Source organism: Apus apus, chromosome 29, assembly GCF_020740795.1.
Source record: "Apus apus isolate bApuApu2 chromosome 29, bApuApu2.pri.cur, whole genome shotgun sequence".
NCBI classification, from domain to species: Eukaryota; Metazoa; Chordata; class Aves; order Apodiformes; family Apodidae; genus Apus; species Apus apus.
In genome coordinates this window covers 28,827-46,076 of record NC_067310.1, presented here as the reverse complement: position 1 = coordinate 46,076, position 17,250 = coordinate 28,827, and the positions used below count along the sequence as shown (strand labels likewise).

The window sequence follows — 17,250 nt, the reverse complement described above, 5'->3', positions numbered from 1 at the left end:
GCTTTGCCTTTAATCATCCTCCTTTTATCATCCTCTGGGATGCAGAGAAGAAAATAGGATTAATATTTTAGGAGTCTGGGCGAGTCTGTGGCCCCAGCCAAGCACCTGTCATTATTAAGCTTCAAAAATTAATAAGCACCAAAAATTATTAAGCTCCAAAACTGGCAGCATCACATGAGTCATTTCCTCAGGGACACCAATTCTTATGTTATTTGGCAGTAAATTGAGAGGGTCGAAGGCACCCTTGGTGAGTTTGCAGAAGATACCAAGTTGGGTTGATCTACTTGAGGGTAGGAAGGTTCTACAGAGGGATCTAGATCGATGGGTTGAGGCCATCTGCCCAAAGGCCAAGGATATTGAGGGGCTGGAGCTTGTCCAGAGAAGGGCAGCAGAGCTGGGGAGGGGCTGGAGAACAAGAGGCTGGAAAATGAGGAGAAGGGGCTGGAAAACTTGTGAGGAGCAGCTGAGGGACCTGGGGGTGTCCAGCCTGGAGAAGAGGAGGCTGAGGGGAGACTGCTCTGCTACTGCCTGGGAGGAGGTTGGAGCCAGGGGGGTCAGTCTCTTCTCCCAAGGAACAAGTGACGGGACAAGAGGAAATGGCCTCAAGTTGTGCCAGGAGAGGGTTAGATTGGATCTTGGGAGCTTTTTCTTCCTGGAAAGGGTTGTCAGGCCCTGGCCCAGGCTGCCCAGGGAGGTGGTGAAGTCCCCATCCCTGGAAGGGTTTCTATGTCGTGTACGTGGTGCTGAGGGACTCAGTGATCTTCAGAGGTCCCAATGCCCACCATTCTGTGATTTCCCCACTTCTCCTGTTGCTGCACCCAACCAGTGACCTCCTCCCAAGGCTCCTACATTTCCCATCAAATTTTTAGGAATTACCCTGCATTGTCACCAGCTGAAAACCCAAAATCAGGAAATGTTGGTGCCTCTGGAGTTAAATTTCTTCTCTACCAAAGTTTTATCCTTCTGTTGAACTAAAAATCCCCAGGGAGAAGCTGGTGGGGACTCAGTCTGGCAGCTCAATCTTCTGAGCTCAGAAAGACCTCCCAGGTGGGTCCAGGGAGGAATCTTGGTCCATAAACGTGGTAAATCTTTCAGTTCCCAGCCTGATCTCTCCCTCTCTTCCCTTTGCAGGATTATTACAAGATCATTAAGACCCCGATGGACATGGGAACAATAAAGAAACGCTTGGAGAACAACTACTACTGGAACGCTCAAGAATGTATCCAGGACTTCAACACCATGTTTACAAACTGCTACATCTACAATAAGGTAGGAACAGGTCCTAAATGAGCCTTTTTCCAAGGCAAATCTCCTGGTTCGAAGTGCTAGAGTTGCTTGTTCCAAAGGTCCTTTTGAAAGGAACCACCACCAGGATCAGCTTCTGTAGGAGAACAAACGGGATGAAAGTTCAAGCACGTCTGTCTCCTCCCAGGAGGCAGGAGGCAGCAGGGCTGGTGGGACCACCTTCCCTCCCAGGACAATTCTTAGCAGATCCCTTCAGTCTGGGCATGGTTTAGTTTCCTTTTCTGTTTTCTTTAAGATTTTCTTTGGGTCTGGCTTGAGCAGAAGCCACCAAGGTTGTCAGAGATGTGAGGAGTTGGTCTGTGCTTCATGCTTTCCCTCACGCTGTTAAGAACTGATGGAAGGCTGGTTGGAAACTGGGATCTGGTAGGGAAAAGAACAGGGATATAGGGAGTTCATAACAGAATCAGAATCTTGGAATGGTTTGGGTTGGAAGGACCTTAAAGCTCATCTAGATCCAACTGCCTGCATGGGCAGGGACACCTCCCACCAGCCCAGGTGGCTCCAAGCCCCATCCAACCTGCCCTTGGACACTTCCAGGGATGGGGCAACCACAACTTCCCTGTCCCAGGGATTTCTTCTTCATGTCCTACCTCAGTCTCCCTCTTCCAGTTTCAAGCCATCCCCCCATATCCCATCACTCCTGCCCTTGGCCAAAATCCCTCCCCAGCTTTCCTGGAGCCCCTTCAGGCACTGGAAGGTGCTCCAAGGTCTCCCTGGAGCCTTCTCTCCAGGCTGAACATCCCAACTCTCCCAGCCTGTCTCCAGAGCAGAGCTGCTCCAGCCTTGGATCATCTCCATGGCCTCCTCTGGACTCTCTTCAACAGCTCCATGTCCTTCTTGTGTTTGGGGCTCCAGAACTGGCCCCATTTCTCCAGGGGGGAGAACTCTCACCGGAGCAGAGAGGGAGAAGGAAGATTTCCCTCCAGACAGTGAGAAACATCCCAGAAGAACTACTTATAAATATTTCTGCAACCACCTGGGATGCAGGCAGGAATATCCAGAGGGATGAGGAGCATCCCAAGGCATTTCCCTAAATGGTGGTGGTGGGACGGTGGCCTGTGTCTGCCCAAACCTGAGGGTGATGGTAGAGCTTGGAGAGTTGGAGAAGGTTCTTGGAGGTGGTAACCAGGCTGCACTGAGGAAAAGGCACTCACTAGTTCTCATCTTTAGTAGCAAGAGGACAGCAAATGGGGAACCACAACAGGGTTACTGCTGCCCTCAAGGTCAGCAAGACATGGGCAGAGCCTCCAGCCTTCTCCTTCCCACCACTCCACCCACTTCATCACTGGCCCCGTGTTTCAGTTCCTGTTCAGTTTCTGCTCTTGGTTTCTCACGGGTCTTTTCTCCCCATTGCTTCACCCTCACGTGCTTTGACCTTTTCCTCCTCCACCTCTCAGAAATGTTGAACAAGACCTTTCTAGTTGGTGCCAAGTAGTCATTAGGAGCTTTGGTCCTTGAAAACCATCTCCTTGGCCGTTGCCCTTCCTGGTTTGAGCTGTCACAGTGCAGTTGCAACGAAAGGAGGCTCCTAAAAGCTTCAACCCCTGCTCTGTCCAGCTCCACGGGGTTGTTCCTCTCCAGGAGCAGGACTCCACACTTTTTCTCTACCTCTAAACAGAAGAGCTTTAGGGTGAGGTGTGTCCCTGTGTTTGGTGCTGGGGACGATCCCCTGGGCCTTTCTGCTCCACCATGGTGGAAGCACCAGCGCTGAGGAGGGGAAGCACAAAGTCCTTTCTCTGGAAGCACTTCCAGAGAGAAATGTAATGTGTGGACTCCTATCACAGTGTGTATTTCCGTTTATCCCTCACCTGACTCCTTCTGTCTGTGTTTCTCCAGCCAGGGGATGACATAGTCTTAATGGCAGAAGCTCTAGAGAAGCTTTTCCTGCAGAAGATCTCAGAGATGACCCAGGAGGAGACGGAAATCGTCATCGCCCAGACGAAGGGCAGGGGACGCGCGCGGAAGGAAGCAGGTACAGCTCCTCCTGCCAGGGGGGGCCAGGCTGAACCCACAGCCCTGGATCTGGGCTGTTCTTTGGGCTGTTAATTAAAGCTGTTCATCCTTCTGTGGGGTTGCTGTGGTCGTTGGTCTTCTCAGTGCCTTGATTGATTGTGTAGGGTCTGAAAGGGGATGGGAAGGGGAGCAGCTGCCTCCTGCTCTTGCCTGCTGGCCTGAGGTTCTCCCCCAGAGCTGGCGGAGATCCCAGGAGTCCCTTCTCAGTGGCTTCTCTCAGCAGTGTGCCCAGGTGGCCAAAAGGCCACCAGCATCCTGGCCTGCATCAGCACTGGTGTGGCCAGCAGGAGCAGGGCAGGGATTGTCCCCCTGTGCTGGGCACTCCTCAAACGCTGGGGTCAGTTCTGGGCCCCTCAGGACAAGAAGGACATTGAAGGGCTGGAGCGTGTCCAGGGAAGGGCAGCGGAGCTGGGGAAGGGGCTGGAGGACAAGGAAGAGAGGCTGGAGAACAAGGAGAAGGGGCTGGAGGACAAAGAGGAGGGGCTGGAGGACAAGGAGAAGGGGCTGAAGCACGTGGAGAAGGGGCTGGAGAACTTCTGAGAAGCAGCTGAGGTAACTGGGGGTGATGTTCAACCTGGAGCAAAGGAGGCTGAGGGGAGACCTTCTCACTCTTCAGCTGCCTGAAAGGAGGTTGGAGCCATGGGGGGGTTAGACTGTTCTCCCAAGAAACAAGTGATGGGACTAGAGGAAATGGCCTCAGGTTGCCCAGGGGAGGTTGAGGTTGATTTTTGGGCACAATTCCTTCCTGGAAAGAGTTGTCAGGGCCTGGCCCAGGCTACCCAGGGCAGTGGTGGAGTCTCTATCCCTGGAGGGCTTAAAAAAAATGTGTGTATGTGGCACTTTAGGACATGGTTTAGTGGCACAGTGGGGTTGGGTTGATGGTTGGACTTGATGATCTCAGGTCTTCTCCAGCCTTCATGATTCTGTTATTCTGGGCACTGTTTTGGGGGGAAGAGGAGCGATGGGGACAGAGTTTGTGGTCAACCCAGCACTGCTGAGGCCGGTGCCGGTGAAACGTCATCGTATCAGCTTTTCCACAAAAAAAAACAAAGACTGAGAGCAATAGTGAGAGTTGAATTTCTGCTGCTGGGAGCTGAGATGATGCATCACCCCAAGGGGAAGGTACCTCTGGACAGAAGGAGCACGAGCTCTCCTGGGTCAGAGCTTCACACCAGCTTCTCACGGCAACTTAAAACTCTTCTTGAGTCAGAAGCGCGTCAGTGACCCCGGAGGAGCTGATGACAGCCCTGGTGCATTCTGCTGTTGGAGATCCTGGAGACATCTCCAGCATCCCAGCCCACCCCTGGCCTCTGCAGAAGGGTCTGGGACAACTCTTCACTGGGACAATTCTTCACAGATCAGCAGATGTCACAAAGGATCATCTGCCAGTCTGCAAAGAGTTGTCTCAGTGGAGAGTTGTCCCTTCCCCCTGCAGAACCTCCTCCAGTTGTGTTTTCCACACCCCAGCTATTAATTATCCCATGACTGGGGTGGATAACAAGGCTTGAGGAGCCCCAGGCGAGGTGGAACGTTGCTGCCTTGAGGTGGATTCACTCTGTGCAGACCAGACTCGGGCTCAACCACCATCCCAGAAACCTCTTCTATTTTTTTGCAGCCAGACTGACAAATTTGCCTTCTTTTGCCCTTTTTCAGGGCTGAAATATCAACCCACTGACTTTAGGCTCCAAACTGTGGCATTTGGAACTATTTTTAAGGTTAAAAAAGCCTGACATGATGTTCTCTCTTGGTGTCTGTTGATACCTGAAGGTTTTTATGGTGTAGACTTCATTATTTTTGCTTCGTAGCTTTGCTCCCAGATTAGTCATTTACAGAGTCAAAAAGTACCAGTTTTCTGACTCAATCTCATCTTCTCTCCACCACGTAACGTGTGGTTCATCTATTTATGGTCTGTCCTGGAGAAAAACCATCTCTCAGTCCTCCTTCAGAGCTCTTCTCTGAACCCTCTCCTGTGAAAACCTCTACACACCACAACTGGACATCAACCTGGTGGTAAAATAACCTTCTGAGGCCCCTCTTGATGCCTCAGCGATTTCATTAGCTCATTTTTGTGGATATCAACCATTTCCCAGGCTCAGCATTGGCTGCTGGTGTGGTTGGATCTTCAATCAAAGGGCTGAGAGCATCCTGGCCATGATGGGATCTCATCAGACATGTGGCCGTTTTAAGATCCTCTTCATTTAAACCTCTGTCATCTCCATCTTGGATCATTCTCACTCTTTTACGCCAAACATTGTGAGGCAAACATCATACCAGGAGTGTCAACGAGCTGATGTCACCAAAAGGAAGATGCTTTGACCCATATTGAAGCTGACCTGAGTGTCCTGCAACCTTCTGGAATGCTGTGACTCCACAGACTGGTCCTGCTGGGATCCCAGCAAGTTCTTTTCCAAGGTTTACTGGAAAATGAGCAGGAGATGGCTGGGGTCATCCGTCAGAGGGTTTGGGGACCGGTTGTCTGGGTAAGAGGGAGAAAATCCAGTGTTGGTGGATGTTGAACATTCTCAGGAGCTGTTGGGAGAAGAAACCTCACTGTGGGGCTATCACCAGGACATTACATATTGACAGTCACCATCTTTCTGCCAAGAGGGACATCAGATCATCCTCAGACCATCTTCAGACCATGCTTCAAGCAGCTTTTCATCCAGAACACTGAGGAACAAAAAACAGTCATAGAGCCCAACATCTCCACCTGCTTTCATGCTTTTGGGTTTATTTCCTGTCCTTCCCTTGACCATTTTTGGCCACTCATCTCTCTCTTTTGCAGGGCTGTGTCCACTTGTGGCTTTTGCACAGCTCTGGTTCTGCTCTCCACATCCTTGAGTCCTCCCACATTCATAAAATCCAGGTTTTGAAGCACCACCAAACCCAGTTGATGGATTTTTCTGGGCGTGTCCAAGTTGTGATTACTGGTCGTGAGATTTCATTTTCAATTTTTATTTTTTTAGGCACTGTCCCTGAGATGCCATTTTTGGAAGCTCTTCTTGGTTAGCAAACCATTGGCCATCACCTTTCCCAGCATCTCTAGAGGAGAAGGGATGAAATACTCGTAGGGAAGATCTTTTTACCTAACTGGTGTAGAGAAACCTCAGAAACTTGGGTCTCCTCAGCTCAGCCTCAGCCTGTATAGAACGTGTAGGTCCCCCCTGAGCTACTCACCCTCCAGCTCTTCCCCAGCCGTAGGTTCACCTGGAAACCTAGTGTGGACCATTGGGAGTCTGGGACATCCCACCGCCTTGTTGTGATTGGCTGTACAGAACAGTAGAAGGAAATAAGAATGATGAAATAGCTACTGACTGTCTGGAACGTCTGGCCAGAGACCTGCAAGATGATGATTTTCCAGTCTGCTCCCAGTGAATCCCACTGGGCATGGGATTTAGCGGGTAGTGACCCGTTGGGGGTTAACTCATGGAACCCCCATGGGGTTCTGATTGAACCTGGAGCTCTTAGCAAGGTGGGATTGGGTCAGCTTTGCCTATGGGATGAGGAGCTGCTTCATGGTCCCAGCAGGACCCGGGGCATCCCAGCTGGACTCACAGGATCCCAGCTGGACCATGGGATCCCAGCAAGATTCACAGGATCCCAGGAGGAACCATGAGATCCTAGCAGGACCCATGGGATCCCAAGCAGGACCGATGAGATCCCAACAGGACCATGGGATGGCTCTGGCTCCAGCTGTGCTCCTTTTCCAATGAATGGTATTTTGGGAGTGACTCATAGCAGAGGAGCTGGAGAACTGGTGGGGCAGGACATGGCAAAGGGTTTGTGCTCGGGAGCCTTCTTGGGAGAGGGTGAAACTGCACCTGGAGTCTGGGAGCACAGGTCTGGAGCATGGAACCACTGAGGCCCAGACTGGTTTGAGTTGGAAAGGACCTTAAAGATCATCTAGATCCAACCCCCATCATGGGCAGGGACACCTCCCACCAGCCCAGGCACTGGAAGGTGCTCCAAGGTCTCCCTGAAGCCTTCTCCTCTCCAGGCTGAACACCCCAACTCTCCCAGCCTATCTCCAGAGCAGAGCTGCTCCAGCCCAAGGATCATCTCCGTTGCCTCCTCTGGACTTGCTCCAACAGCTCCATGTCCTTCCTGTGTTGGGGACCTAGAACTGCTTTTGATGGAGCAGTGGGATTGCTTCCCTTCGGGATGTCTCTACAGGATCATCTCCATGTTCTCAAACCTCCCAAGCTCTCTTCTTGCTGAAGGGTGTAAATCCAGTTCATGCCAACAAGGTACGTTTGGTACCTGGCAGAAAGTGCTCCTGTCACACCTGCTGATCCCAGACCTTCTCCAGACTCTGGAGTTGATCTCCCTTTGCTGATACCTCCATCTTGGAGGTCTGCTGGTGCTGTCCCAGCATCATCCAAGCCTCCCAGCATTCCCTTTTGGGGGACATGTCACTACACCAGGAAGTTTGGGAGCTTGGTTGGAGCTTTGTCCTGCGAAGCAACAGAAGCTCCAGCAGGGAGGTGGCTTCCCCAGGGCCACTAGAATGTTCAGGGACCATTTCCAGCCTTTGTGGTTGAAATCACCTAACGAGGACCTTGCTGTCCTGCCAGCAGGAGAGATTTTCCTCTCCCAGGACCAGTTCTGACCACTTCAAGTCACCAAGAATGAAGAAACTCTTCTTGCTACCAGAGCTCCTGAGGGAAGAGCTGCCCAGTTTTGGCTCCAAAACGATGACAGTCAAGAAGCTTTGCCCAGGCAGGAACAGAGGTCCTCAACTCCTTGTCCTGCCTGCAAGAAATCTTGTGGAAAGGGAAGGGAGGGGGCACACACACCCTTGGCCTGACCATGGTCTATTTCTGGAGGTGTTTTGGTGCAGTTTTGTCCTGGTCACCACGTCACCTCCTGAGCAGTGAAACCAGTCCTGCTGAAGGAGAAGGTGGGGGAGTGTTTGTCCCGGAGCGGTTGGGCAAGACCGGGACTTGCCCGTTCCCAGTGACTCATCAGGAATGTTCATTAAATGCTCTTTACTGTGAAACGTTAATTGTTTTTCCCGTTAAAACAATTAAGTGTGAGGAGAGAAGCCAACCCCTGGTCTCCTCTCTTGGCAGTGACATCCAAGCCCGGCTCATCCACGGTACCCAACACCACCCAAGCCTCCTCCCCGGCCCAGACGCCGGCGCCGGCGCAGACGCTCCCGTCGGCGCAGACGACTCATTCCTTCCCCTCCGTCACCCCCGACCTCATCGTGCAGACCCCGGTCATGACGATGGTGCCTCCCCAGCCCCCTGTGCCACCCCCACCGGCCCCCCAGGCCCCCGCGCCGCCGGCCCCGGCCCCCCAGCCCATCCAGCCTCACCCTCCCGTGATCCCAACGCCCGCCCAGCCCGTGAAGGTGAGTCATTCCCTGATTATCTTAACGTGATGGCTTGAATTATCTTCACGGTGTAGAAATGTCAGCTGGTCTGGTGGTCACCCTTGGCTTGGCCACTGGAGTCACATTTGAAGGTGAATGACCATAGTTTGGTCAAAAAACTCATGGTTTGAGAAATGTGAGGAGCTTATGGTGACTCTCTCTGACACCAGCTGGTGGTAGACATGATAAATTCCACACAAGTTTGCATGGAAACCCTGTTCAGAACCTTCCTTCCTTGAGCTTCTATGACTCGGGAAGAAAATCTGGACTTGCTGAAGTGAAAATGGCCTAGACCTTTGCTGGTACAACAGAGATAACCTGTAGGGTTTTGTGTAGAGCTCACAATAACTGAATATTTTTGGAAGGGCTTCCAGTGTCCTTCTTGTAGTGTTGTCATGAGGTTTGAGCCACTTGAGAGAGTGAATCCAAGTCAACACTCCAAGAAACACAACTGGTTTGAAGCCCAAAAGGTGGTGCCCAAAGTAACCTTGCTTTATTTGCTCAATTGTAGACAAAAAAAGGGGTGAAGAGGAAAGCTGACACCACGACACCAACGACCATCGACCCAATCCATGAATCGTCATCGCTTCCCACTGAGCCCAAGTCCACCAAGCTGGGACCGCGGCGGGAGAGCAGCCGCCCGGTGAAGCCTCCAAAGAAGGACGTTCCAGACTCCCAACAACACGTAGTAGAAAAGAGTAGCAAAATCTCTGAGCAGTTAAAATACTGCAGCGGGATCATCAAGGAGATGTTCGCCAAGAAACACGCGGCCTACGCTTGGCCCTTCTACAAACCTGTGGATGTGGAAGCCCTGGGACTGCACGATTATTGCGATATCATTAAACATCCCATGGATCTGAGCACAATCAAGGTAAGCTCAGCTGGAGAGGAGGGGGAGTTTGGGGTCATAGTGTGGTCAGGGTGGGAAGGGACCCCTGGAGATCATCAGTCCAACCCCCTGGAGAGCAGGGTCACCTCCAGCAGATCCCACAGGAACCAGCTGGGCTGGGAATGTCTCCAGAGCAGGAGACTCCACAGCCTCTCTGGGCAGCCTGGCCCAGGGCTCTGCCACCCTCCCAGGCAACAAGTTCCTCCTCCTGGGGAGCTGGAACTTCCCATGTTCCAGCTGCTGCCCATGGCCCCTTGTCCTGGCCCTGGACACTGCTGAGAAGAGCCTGCTCCCACCCTCCTGACCCCCCTGCAGATCTGCTTCTTCTAGTTTTAATCCATTACTCCTTGTCCTCTCACTACAACCTCTTGTCCAGAGTCCCTGCCCAGCTTTCCTGTAGGCCCCAAATTCACAATTTAGAAGTCTTTAACTTGTGTTTATCAAATATTAATTCTAATTTCAAAATCTAATTAGAGATTTAGAAACCTTCACTGTTTGAGCTGAGCCCTCAGCTTCCCTGAGCTTCAGCTCTGCCCCCTGCTCCACCCACCCCTGAACTGGGTTGTAAACCCTGAGGAGCTTCAAACTGCTCATTCATTTGGCCACTTAGTGGTTCTTTTGACCAGTTGGTTCTTTTGACCAGTTAGTCGTTCTTTTGACCAAAATTAGTCCTTCTTTTGACCAGTTGATTGTTCTTTTGACCGATAAGTGATTCTTTGGACCAATTAGTTGTTCTTTTGACCAATTACTCATTTTTTTTACCAAAATTAGTTGTTATTTTGTCCAAAATCAGTCCTTCTTTTGACCAATTAGTCATTCATTTGACCAATTAGTTATTCATTTGACCAGTTAGTAATTCATTTGACCAATTAGCTGTTCTTTTGACCAGTTACCCGTTCTTTTAACCCAAATTTGTTGTTCTTTTGACCAAAATCAGTCTTTCTTTTGACCAGTTGGTGGTTCTTTTGACCAGTTAGCCATTCCTTTGACCAAAACCAGTCACCCCAACGTAGGGAGGAAAATGGGTACATGAAATCCCTGGGTACCAACGGGGCTTATTGCTCAAACCACTGGATCTGGTGCCTTTGCAGAGTTAATAGCAGAGACTTGTTGGTTTTTGGTTTGGTTTTTCCCTTCCTAGTCCAAACTGGAGACCCGGGAATACCGAGATGCTCAGGAATTTGCGGCGGACGTTCGGTTGATGTTCTCCAACTGCTACAAGTACAACCCCGCCGACCACGAGGTGGTGGCCATGGCCCGGAAGCTGCAGGTAAGGACGCTTTGCTGCAGCCTCCTTGGGTTTTCCATGGTTTTCCCAACCTTGGGACCACATAGTCTTGGAATAACCTTCCAAAAACACCACCCTGGTGGAGTATGGTGACCAAAGTGAGAGGTTTTGCTGTGGAGGGGGTGCAAGGAGTGGGCTGGCTCAACCCAGTTTGCTTCTCTCAACTATTTAAGTGTTTAAGAACAACTTTTTGTGTCCTCTGAGCTTTTGGATAAAGGAGCAGGAAGGATCCAAAGGGTCACTTTTCTCACCTGGGAAGAGATCGAGCTTATTCCCGTGCTAAAGAAGCTCCCAGGAGCCATGAGAAACTCTCTGAGAGCACAGAGAGCCCTTAAAAGTGGGGCTTTTGACCCAAGAATTGCAGAACTCTCTCTAGAAACCACTCCAGTCTTCCCCATGTCCAGGATTTCCAGCAGTTCCTTAAGTGCTGATTTCTCCTGGATTTTTTCTTGCTGTGTGAGAGAAGAAAATGGATGAGATTTGCTTTGGAAAATGGGTTGGGAAGGGATCTGAGCTGGGGAAAAAGCTGTTAAATTGGGGGGCAAATTATGAAACTGGATGGGGAACCTGTTAATTTGGGTGGGGAAACTATTCAATTGAGGGGAAGATGATTGAAGTGGGAAAGTTAAATTGGGGGAAAAACTGTTAAACTGGAGGGAAAAACTATTATACTGGGGAGGGAAACAAATTTGAGGGAAACTATTAGACTGGAGAAAACCTGTTAAACTGGAGAGGGAAACTGAAACTGGGGAGGGAAACTATTAAACGGGGGGGGGAACTGTAAGATTGGGGGGAAACTTATATTGCGGGAGAAAACTAAAATTGGGGGGGACTGTTAAGTTGGGGGAAACTTTTAAATTGGGGTGAAAAACTATTAAGTTGGGGAGATAAACTGAAATTGGGAGGGAAACTGTTAAATTGGGGGAAATTACTGGATTGGGGGAAAACTTAAATGGGGGGCAACTGTTAAACTGGAGGGAAAACTATTAAATTTGGGGAAAACTATTAAGTTGGGGGAAATTATTAGATTGGGGAAACCTATTAAACTGGGGGGGAAATATTAAATTTGATGGGGAAACTGTTAAACTGGGGGGAAGACTCTTCAATGGGTGATAAACTATTAAATTGGGGAGGGAAACTTAAATTGGGTGGAAAATGACTTAAGTTGCAGGACATTTGACTCAAGAAACAACCAGAAAACAGAGGAGAAAATTGAGTTTATGGCTTGACTGGGTTTTGATAATGAAAAACCTTGGTGGGAATCGGCTTCTCCCTTGGCTGGAGTTGAAGGAGCTTCACTTGCGGCAGGTTCTGGCCCAGGACGAGGCCTCCAAGTGTTCTGCTCCCATCCAGCTGTTCTGCTTCCATCCAGCTGTTCTGCTCCCATCCAGCTGTGACACCACAACCCAGGCTGAAGGGAACGATGTGGCAGAGAATCCACCACGTGTGGCCTCTGAGACATATTTTTTCATGACGCTTTTGTGACCCTAGAGCTCAGGTTTGGTCTGGTTTCCTTCAAGACAAAGACATGCTGAGGAAACCTGGGGTTTTGGCTTTGTTTCGGTATGAATTTAGTAGATTTTAGCATCTTATTCATGGGTTTTCTGCATTTTATGGTAAACAGACACCTGCAAAACATGATGTTCACCCTCTGGCTGCTCTTCTTGTTGTATTTTTCTCTAATGAAGAACATTGTGGCCTCTTTAAGCAGCTTCTTGGAGTGTTTTCCAACCAGCAGCAGAAGGAATCTGCTCTGAAATTCCCAGCACTCCTGTCACAGCTTGAGGGGCTTTACAGAAACAAAAGCCACAGAGACTTTCACCTCATTTTATGAAGGAGAATCCTCCACAACCAGTGATGCCACCAGCTCCAAGAGGTGTACGGGTTTCATCCTCATCCCCCCCTGCAGACAGGCTTGGGATCACATCCCTGCAAAGATCAACCACTTGGGAAACTTCATTTCTGACATAAAGATGAAAAAAACCCTGGGATTTCAGTGTAATCATCCCCAGAAAATGGTGTTGAATTTTGGGGCAGCAACACAACGGGGATGGTACCAAAGCACTGCCTGGATCCTGCTCCCCACCAGATGGGACCATGGTGGCTCCTCACCCTTCACTTTTCTCATGCCCAGAAAACTGTTTTCAGGACAAAACTTCTCAAAAGGAGTTTCTGACGCTCTGCAGGTTTTGGAGATAAGGCTGGTGAGCCCATTTTCAGGTCTCACCTTGGAGGAGAACCAAAGAAATTACATTTTTGTCTGCGAATTCTTCACCCTTCACAAGGTGGCACCTTAGTGGGAAAATCTCGTTTCTGGTGCAAGAGGCTCCTGTTGCTCTCCTGGGAAAATAAAAACCCGCCCAGGTGTCCCTTCCTTCAGACCCAACCAGGGTGTCCCACCTGACCTGACTTGGGTTTACATGAAATTGGATTTTCCTGTCAGGCTTTAGGAGAAAAAAGAACTTGGACATTGTTGGGATAACGGGAATGAAACCAGCGCCGCATCCCTCGCTCGTGGGGATAATGGGAAACGTCCTTGCCCCAGTGTTGGGGTTGAATTGAGGTTTTGGTGGGATGTGGGTTGGGAGGATCCAGGCAGGCTGAAGAGGAGATGGGATTGCAACCATAAATCCATTGCAGAAAAAGGTGTGGAAGATCTCAGCCTGGAGGATACAGCTTTTAAATGAGTTTTTTCCTTATTGCTGGCAAATTTTTCCCCAGAAGCCATTTTGGAGACAGTAAAAAATTCCCAAGAGTCTTGAAGCTGTCAGGAAATGCCCTTGTCTTTGAGATGTGGTGTGTTGGTTGCTTGGGTAGAGACCACAGGTCTGTGGAGAGCACCCTGGAGGTGACCACCATACTGGCCGTGTCTGGCTCTGCCAACCCTTGCCTTGTTTCTCCTTGTCTTTCCAGGATGTGTTCGAGATGCGCTTTGCCAAGATGCCGGATGAACCGGAAGAACCTGTGATTCCAGCTTCTTCTCCCGTGGTGGTGCCACCTCCCACCAAGGTGGCTCCCCCTTCCTCCAGTGACAGCAGCTCCGACAGCTCCTCCGACAGCGACAGCTCCTCGGACGACTCGGAGGAGGAGCGAGCTCAGCGCTTGGCCGAGCTCCAGGAGCAGGTACCGCAGCCGCGGGACACATTGAGCCCATCCAGCCCATCCTGCCTCTTCAGCTTGGCGGCCCTTAGGGATGTTCTCAAAGCCACATTTGTGCTTGTTACAGGAGTGACCATCAGTGCAAAGTGCTCCAAAATCCGTAGTTTTAAGATGAAACACGAAGGGATCGGTGCTTCTCGGGATAAGTGTCTGGTTCCTTGTAGGACACACATGATGGTTCCCAACAGCAGGAGTCTCCTGCACGTGGGTGGGGTCTTCTGAGCAGGCAGGGCACCCCTGAGCAGGCAGGACACTCTGGAGCAGGACATTCCAGGACTTCCTGAACCTATGGGCTGGAGCAAGGGTTTCCCCAGTGTGGAAACAGAGCAGAGCTCCAACCCCTCCCTTCATCTCTTCCATCTTCCCTCTACTGGGTCGTTAGTGCTGGTAATTAAAGCATTGTTAGTGCTTATGAAGCAGCCTTAGTGGGGAGAACAACCCCAAAGAGGTTGTCTTCTTCCTTTGCTGTGCTCACTACTTGATTTTTGAAGTCAGGGTGGGATGGGAAGCTGGAATAACCAAGTTAATTAGCAGGAGAAGAGAAGGGAGCATTGGGTGGTGAAGAAAAACATGAATGAATGTGGAAGTGGAGGAGGAAGAGCTGGGCAGAAGGTGTTGATCTTGGTTTCTGCCTCTCAGCTGAAAGCCGTGCACGAGCAGCTGGCAGCCCTGTCCCAGCCCCAGCAGAACAAACCAAAGAAAAAAGAGAAGGACAAGAAGGAGAAGAAGAAGGAGAAGCACAAAAAGAAGGAAGAGCTGGAAGACGCCAAGAAAAGCAAAGCCAAGGAGCCGCCACCCAAGAAGGCCAAGAAGAGCAACAGCAACACCAGTACCTCCAGGTCAGCCCCAGCCCAGCCCCTCATCCTTCTCTTTTCCAGCACTTCGGGTTTGTTAATTCCCTTTTGCTAATTAATTAGACACAGGATTGGGGAGGGTCGATTGAGGTTGGACATTAGGAGGAAATAGTTCACTCTGAGGGTGAGGAGACCCTGGAACAGGTTGCCCAGGGTTGGATGAGGCTTGGAGCAACCTGGGCTGCTGGGAGGTATCTAGATCTCTGAGGTCCCTCCAACCCAAACCATTCCATTATTCTATGATAACGAGCAAGGCCTTGGAGCTTATCTGTGCCCCAGGCCTCACCCCAGGGTCCAGCGTGTCCACACTTGGAGTAATGGGGTGTTGGAGGGGAGTGTGTCCCTGCAACCCTGTTCCTCCCCCTTCACTGGGGCTGGGGTGAGTTTCTGTCCAGACCTCATTCATTACCTGCGTCAGGGCTGTGGATGGTGGATAAAGCCCCCAGATCTGCAGTGCCCAAGGGGTCGGTAACTGTGGTGGGGACATCAAGGAGTCCCCACAGCTGGATTCTCCCTCCTTAGGACCGTGGCTTTTAATGGATGCTGAGGTTTGATGTGCCCAAGTGGCCAAGAAGGCCACCAGCAGCCTGGCCTGCATCAGCACTGTGTGGCCAGAAGGAGCAGGGAGGTGATCATCCCCCTGTGCTGGGCACTGGTGAGGTGGCACCTTGAACCTTGGGGTCAGTTCTGGGCCCCTCATGACAAGAAGGACGTTGAAGGGCAGGAGCATGTCCAGGGAAGGGCAACAGAGCTGGGGAAGGGGCTGGAGGACAAGGAAGAGGGGCTGGAGAACAAGGAGACAGAGTTTTAGAACTTCTGAGGAGTGGCTGAGGGAATTGGGGGACTTAAGCCTGGAGAAAAGGATGCTGAGGGGAGACCTTCTCACTCTCTGTGGCAGCCTGAGAGGAGGTTGGAGCCAGGGGGGTTTTGGTCCCTTATCCCAGGGGACAAATGATGGGACAAGAGGAAATGGCCTCAGGTTGCCCAGGGGAGGTTTAGCTTGGATATTGGGAGAACCTTCTTCATGGAAAGGGTTGTCAGGGCCTGGCACAGGCTGCCCAAGGGAGGTGGCTCAACCACCATCCCTAGAGGTGTTTCAAAGCCATGAAAATGTTGTTTAGCTTGCTAGAGTTGAGTGATGGTTGGTAGAGCTGGGTTGATGGTTGGACTCAATGACCCTAAAGGTTTTCTCCAACCAGAGCAGTTCTGTGATTTGTTCCACTCCTCCATATGGGGTGTCAGGCTCTGCAGCAGCTCAGCTTCTGGCCTTCCCTGGTGAGGAATGGGCACCATGAGTTGAGCCTTGGTCTGTCCAAGTGTGGATGTCAGGAATTCTGCTCCAGAGCTGCACCTGCTCTTCTGAATTACCTCCTGGAGCTACTCATCTCTTTGGGAGAGTGAGTGTTTGGACAGGTGGCACAGCTTTGGGTGTCTGAGGGCAGGTTCAGCTCAACCTTATATGTCTGAGAGCAGGTTGAGCTCCACCTTGGGTGTCCAAGGGCAGGTTGAGCTCAGCTTTGGGTGTCTGACAGTGGGTTGAGCTCAGCTTTGGGTGTCTGACAGTGGGTTGAGCTCAACTTCCTTAATTCTGTCCTCATGGTGGAGCTTCAAGCTCAGCTATATAAGACATAGACTCATATCCAGGATGGGAAATAACAATCCTCCAACCAGAGGGATCTCGAGGTTCCTCGAGGAGGTCCTACCAACATTTTCTGCTTGTCCCCAAGTAGCAAGAAGGAGCCGGTGGCTGTGAAGAACAGCAAACCCCCCCCAGCCTACGAGTCGGAGGAGGAGGAGAAGTGCAAACCCATGTCCTACGAGGAGAAGCGGCAGCTGAGCCTGGACATTAACAAACTGCCCGGGGAGAAGCTGGGCAGGGTTGTCCACATCATCCAGTCCCGGGAACCCTCCCTCAAGAACTCCAACCCCGACGAGATCGAGATCGACTTCGAGACCCTCAAGCCCTCGACGCTGCGGGAGCTGGAGCGCTACGTCACCTCCTGCCTGCGCAAGAAGAGGAAACCTCAAGGTACCTGCAAGCCCTAAAAACCCTCTTTTCTCCTCTTTCCAGCCCTGATTTCTTGTTTTTACATTTTCTTTCAAATTTTTTAGATATTGTTTCATTTTAAGTTTTATTACGTTTATTTCCATTTTTTAGATGTTATTTCAGTTTTTTCATTTTTCAAATTTATTTTTCATCTTTTTTATTTTTCCCTTTTTTTTAAGACTTTATTTCATTTATTAGGTTTATTTCATTATTTTTATTTATTCTTTTCTAGATTTTATTTCATTTGCTTTCGATTTTTTTTCGTTTTTTACATTTCAGTTTTTAGACTGTATTTCATTTTTAGATTGAATTTGTTTT

The 17,250-nt window shown here is 50.4% G+C and overlaps 1 protein-coding gene and 1 long non-coding RNA gene across 2 annotated transcripts in view; one reads left to right on the top strand and one right to left on the bottom strand.

Moving 5' to 3' along the window:
* BRD4 (bromodomain containing 4) overlaps positions 1 to 17,250 on the top strand; it is a 72,946-nt gene that overhangs the window by 33,766 nt on the left and 21,930 nt on the right. The window contains 8 exon segments of the mRNA XM_051641578.1: positions 1,132 to 1,269; positions 3,142 to 3,277; positions 8,391 to 8,674; positions 9,207 to 9,566; positions 10,726 to 10,854; positions 13,786 to 13,995; positions 14,671 to 14,870; positions 16,616 to 16,914. Of these exon segments, the coding sequence (XP_051497538.1) occupies positions 1,132 to 1,269; positions 3,142 to 3,277; positions 8,391 to 8,674; positions 9,207 to 9,566; positions 10,726 to 10,854; positions 13,786 to 13,995; positions 14,671 to 14,870; positions 16,616 to 16,914 (1,756 nt within the window).
* Positions 1 to 17,250, bottom strand: part of LOC127395136 (uncharacterized) — a 90,455-nt gene that overhangs the window by 71,614 nt on the left and 1,591 nt on the right. The window lies entirely within an intron of this gene.